Genomic DNA, 5,229 nt, shown 5'->3' on the forward strand with positions numbered 1-5,229 from the left:
CCGCTTTACAAGCTAAATCAATGGGAACTACTAGACACATCTGCAATCAACAACAATTATTGAAGATTTCCAGAGGACTTCACCATTGAAATTCACTAAAAGAGAAGATCCAACCATTAGATCATGACCTCATGCTGGTTCTGTATCAGAAAAATGATCTAAATAAACCCAACCAGTCCAGCTCAGAGAAGATAACCCTTTAACTCCCTGAGTTCTGCACCACCAAGCAAACTCAATACAGCGGGATTACTCCCAGCCTCAGGGGGCGGATTTATGAAATTTGGGGCCCTAGGCAAAGACGGGCATGAAGCCCTCTGAATTGAGAAGACTACACATAAAACAGACCTATTCTACAGATACAGAAATTTTAATAGAATAGATATGCATACATCAGGGCACTGGACATACCCCCCATGGTGGACATGAAGCTGCTGGTTGCGTAATATCTGGTGGCCATATATGCAGTCTGTGGCTGTTAGATCCGCCGTCCTACAGGTCGCATGGACAATGCACCGTTCCAGGATCCGGTATAAATCTACCCGTCCGGCCAGTGAAAATCTGTTTTGCTCTAAACAGATTTTCCAAGGGATCTTCTCGCAATTTGTGCTCTGATTTTTTCAAATACATTTTTTTTTATTTAGCTTCATTTATCTGTTATACAAGAAAGAAGAATGCCAGCGATCTATAGTGACATCCTACAGGGTTTCCGCGGGTCATTATAAATCATTAAAAGTCATTAAATTATTATTTTTCAAATTAAAGCCTTAATTGGCATTAAAAGTTATTAAATGTGATTATTGTGGCATTTAAAATGCTTTATATATATATAAATAAAAGTTTATAAAAACAATTTTGTGTGATATATTATATCGCGATCGTAAAGCCATATGTTCGGAAAAGAAGGTTGAGGTGGAGAAAAAGCTAGAGAATGGAGAAAAATGCAAATTCAACTAAAAGTGGCTGGGAAACGAGGAATTCGGCACATGGCTGCAGCCGGTCGAACATAAAGATTATGCAGGATTTTGCCATGTCTCATTATATATATATATATATATATATATATATATATATTATATATATATATGTTTATACATACATACATACATACATATATGAGAGAGTCATGGGTACTTGTTGATGACATTAAAATTATTTCTAAGAGCATTAAAAGAACATTAAAAAGCATTAAATAAGAATGACTCATTCCTGTATAAACCCTGTTATTCAGGAGAACACTGATACATAATAATGAAATATCAGTATGTCTAAAAGGAGGAAAAATAAAAAGAAATAAATTACACTGCAAACTAATTCATTTTTAAAGAACTTTTTTTGTTTTAAATGCTATTTGGTTTTCAAATTGTTTTATTGTCATGTTTTGTTTAATCTCTTTTCCCCTCTAAATTAAACCGGGTCACGTCATTGTTTTCCGAACTGCTCGGTGGAGCGTTTTCTAGGGTGTTTTCAACTCTGAAAGCTAGCCTACCCAGTTCAGAGTACGTTACCATGGTAACCAGCCTCGCTAACAATTAACCCAGCTCTGTGGTACCAGAGTTAAACCTGAAGTTGTCTCTCCAACCCAGTGGTCCTGGCTTCATGCTCCAGGGCTTTGGTCACCCAAATGGGGTTAACAACTTCAAACCAAAGTTCTAGAGTGGCCTAGTCAAAGTCTGGACCTTAACCTGTTCAAGAAGATGTTTCAATAAGTTACACAGGGCGTTCATGCCAGAATCCCCCAACACTTATTATGTAGAGCGGAGCTGGTCCACATTCCTCCACACTCATGTTAGAAACTCACCTGCTGATTTCAGAACGATGGATGAAGGGGGTGTGATTACTTTCTAAACAGGTTCAGGTTAGCTTGACTATGTTTATTTTTCTCTCTGCAGATTGAACTGCCTTAAAAGCCTGAATTGTTTTTTTGCAGGTATCTCCAGGTGATGCGGAAGCTGCAGAGGACCTACAGAATGGAGCCTGCTGGGAGCCAAGGGGTGTGGGGGCTGGATGACTTCCAGTTCCTGCCCTTCATCTGGGGCAGCTCCCAGCTCCTAGGTGAGAGCATCATCATCATCATCAGGCATAGGATGCTGCAGGGGGGGGGGTCTCTGCATGAGAGGAGGAAATGACATCAGAACAGGTTTTATTTAAGGACATCAGAGTCAAACCGAGCCTGATTGAGGAGCAAAGAAACCAGTAACCAGCTTTATGAAAAATGACCCCATATTTCCCTTCATCTGGCTCCTGATTGGACAGTTTAAAAAGAATACGTCCCTTAAAGGTGAGGTTCAATCAGACTGAAATAAACAGTGACGAGCAGCTCTTTTGTTGGACTAGCAAGAGGAAACCTGATGTAGTAACCGTGTCTGTACAGTAGGGGGCACCAGTCTCACACCATCTAGGCTCTGCCACCAGCATTTCTGCAGCTGTTAGAGCTTTATATATCAGTGGGTCAACACCCAAAGTTAGCTCTACCATAAACTTGTTACACCCCTGGTCCAGCAGCTCCATCAGCGGCTCCATCTCCATCAGTCTCCACATCATCATTGTGGGGGAGTCATTTTAGTCCAGTTTTTGTCCCAAACACTAAAATATTAAAGAAGAAATGCAAAGTGAATACTAAATTTCCCCAAACATAAAAAAAATAAGGAGAAATAAGAAATTAAAAAAAATCTTCCTTATTTTTCATCCATGATGGAAGCAATATTCCATGTAAACAATCAGTCCTCTCTATCAACAACCAGAGGGATGGTCTGGAACTGCTTAGCTGTGCAAAGCCCATCTTTATTTCCTGGTTTTTGAGCCAATCATATAAGAGTTCCTTGCCTTAAAAACCTCATCAGAACGGCGTCCCCCTGCATTAAGGTATATAATTTACTGCTGAATTAATTCTATATTCTAAAAAGGACTGCTTGAAAGGCTAATGTAGGCTCAGAGTGTTGTTCCAAGTTAAAACACTAGGTGTCACTGTTGCTTATTTCTCCTTTAAGCTTTCCATTTCTGCTCTTTGAGGATCCAACCACAGAAAGTCTTTCAAGTTGAGGTCTGGGACTTTGACTAGACCAGNTTATGTAGAGCGGAGCTGGTCCACATTCCTCCACACTCATGTTAGAAACTCACCTGCTGATTTCAGAACGATGGATGAAGGGGGTGTGATTACTTTCTAAACAGGTTCAGGTTAGCTTGACTATGTTTATTTTTCTCTCTGCAGATTGAACTGCCTTAAAAGCCTGAATTGTTTTTTTGCAGGTATCTCCAGGTGATGCGGAAGCTGCAGAGGACCTACAGAATGGAGCCTGCTGGGAGCCAAGGGGTGTGGGGGCTGGATGACTTCCAGTTCCTGCCCTTCATCTGGGGCAGCTCCCAGCTCCTAGGTGAGAGCATCATCATCATCATCAGGCATAGGATGCTGCAGGGGGGGGGGTCTCTGCATGAGAGGAGGAAATGACATCAGAACAGGTTTTATTTAAGGACATCAGAGTCAAACCGAGCCTGATTGAGGAGCAAAGAAACCAGTAACCAGCTTTATGAAAAATGACCCCATATTTCCCTTCATCTGGCTCCTGATTGGACAGTTTAAAAAGAATACGTCCCTTAAAGGTGAGGTTCAATCAGACTGAAATAAACAGTGACGAGCAGCTCTTTTGTTGGACTAGCAAGAGGAAACCTGATGTAGTAACCGTGTCTGTACAGTAGGGGGCACCAGTCTCACACCATCTAGGCTCTGCCACCAGCATTTCTGCAGCTGTTAGAGCTTTATATATCAGTGGGTCAACACCCAAAGTTAGCTCTACCATAAACTTGTTACACCCCTGGTCCAGCAGCTCCATCAGCGGCTCCATCTCCATCAGTCTCCACATCATCATTGTGGGGGAGTCATTTTAGTCCAGTTTTTGTCCCAAACACTAAAATATTAAAGAAGAAATGCAAAGTGAATACTAAATTTCCCCAAACATAAAAAAAATAAGGAGAAATAAGAAATTAAAAAAAATCTTCCTTATTTTTCATCCATGATGGAAGCAATATTCCATGTAAACAATCAGTCCTCTCTATCAACAACCAGAGGGATGGTCTGGAACTGCTTAGCTGTGCAAAGCCCATCTTTATTTCCTGGTTTTTGAGCCAATCATATAAGAGTTCCTTGCCTTAAAAACCTCATCAGAACGGCGTCCCCCTGCATTAAGGTATATAATTTACTGCTGAATTAATTCTATATTCTAAAAAGGACTGCTTGAAAGGCTAATGTAGGCTCAGAGTGTTGTTCCAAGTTAAAACACTAGGTGTCACTGTTGCTTATTTCTCCTTTAAGCTTTCCATTTCTGCTCTTTGAGGATCCAACCACAGAAAGTCTTTCAAGTTGAGGTCTGGGACTTTGACTAGACCAGGCATCCCCCCCATGTCGGCCCTTGAGGGCCGCTGTTCTGCAGGTTTTAGAGGTTTCCCTGTTTTAGCACAGCTGATTATGATGATTGCAGTTCAGCAAAAGGATGTTAATGAGCTTTCAATTAAAATCAGCTGTGGAAAACCAGCAGGACAGCGGCCCTAGAGGGCCGACTTTGAGAATGCCTGGACTAGACCATTGTGGTACGAAGGTTCTTTTCTCCTTCAGCCTTTTTTTTTTTTTAGGATTGTTCTTTTGATGACCCAGTTTGGACCAAACATTAACTCTTAATTCCAAAAGAGTTAAAGAAACAATCCACAGGACTTTGTTTCCAAGTTTGAAGACGTTTCGCTTCCAATCCAGGAAGTTTTTTCAAATCAAAATGTCAGAAATAGCGTTGAAATTGAGGATTTATAGAGTGAACCATAAACAAAGTCTTGTTTTGGATTAGAAAACAAGCTCATTTTTCTGCCAGCCCAAACCATAACCCCTCTACTGCTGTGCTGCACTTGGAACACAGCGTTTTCTCTACAGTCTTTCATGATTGCAATTATAAAAATGTTGCTTTATTTTTGCTTCTGCCTCTATAAAGTCATCAAATAATTTTTTCATTATCTTCTGCAGGCCAGTTAGTTCTACATCAGCCTGAACACCTAAATTCGGCCAATCATAAATCAACGGTCATCTGTCAATCACATTTTTTTCAGCCATAGCATCTTGATTCATGTGTCGCAGCTAAAAAACGCAACGGTTGAAATCAGAATCCTTTCCTTTCCCATTGAGTTGCGTCCCAGTGTTCACGGGGATGGACGTCTGTGTCTTCGGCAGGCGTAGAGCTAACAGAACTGGCA

At 40.9% G+C, this 5,229-nt stretch overlaps 1 protein-coding gene across 2 annotated transcripts in view; it reads left to right on the forward strand.

Annotated features, from left to right (window-relative positions):
• Positions 1–5,229, forward strand: part of ppp2r4 (protein phosphatase 2A regulatory subunit 4) — a 44,884-nt gene that overhangs the window by 9,618 nt on the left and 30,037 nt on the right. For both annotated transcript variants that reach the window (XM_015396729.1, XM_015396730.1), the window contains exon 7: positions 1,928–2,052. In XM_015396729.1, coding sequence (XP_015252215.1) covers positions 1,928–2,052 — 125 coding nt within the window. The remainder of the gene's footprint in view (positions 1–1,927; positions 2,053–5,229) is intronic.

This window comes from Cyprinodon variegatus, unplaced genomic scaffold (genome assembly GCF_000732505.1).
Source record: "Cyprinodon variegatus isolate N-32 unplaced genomic scaffold, C_variegatus-1.0 Scaffold817, whole genome shotgun sequence".
NCBI lineage: Eukaryota > Metazoa > Chordata > Actinopteri > Cyprinodontiformes > Cyprinodontidae > Cyprinodon > Cyprinodon variegatus.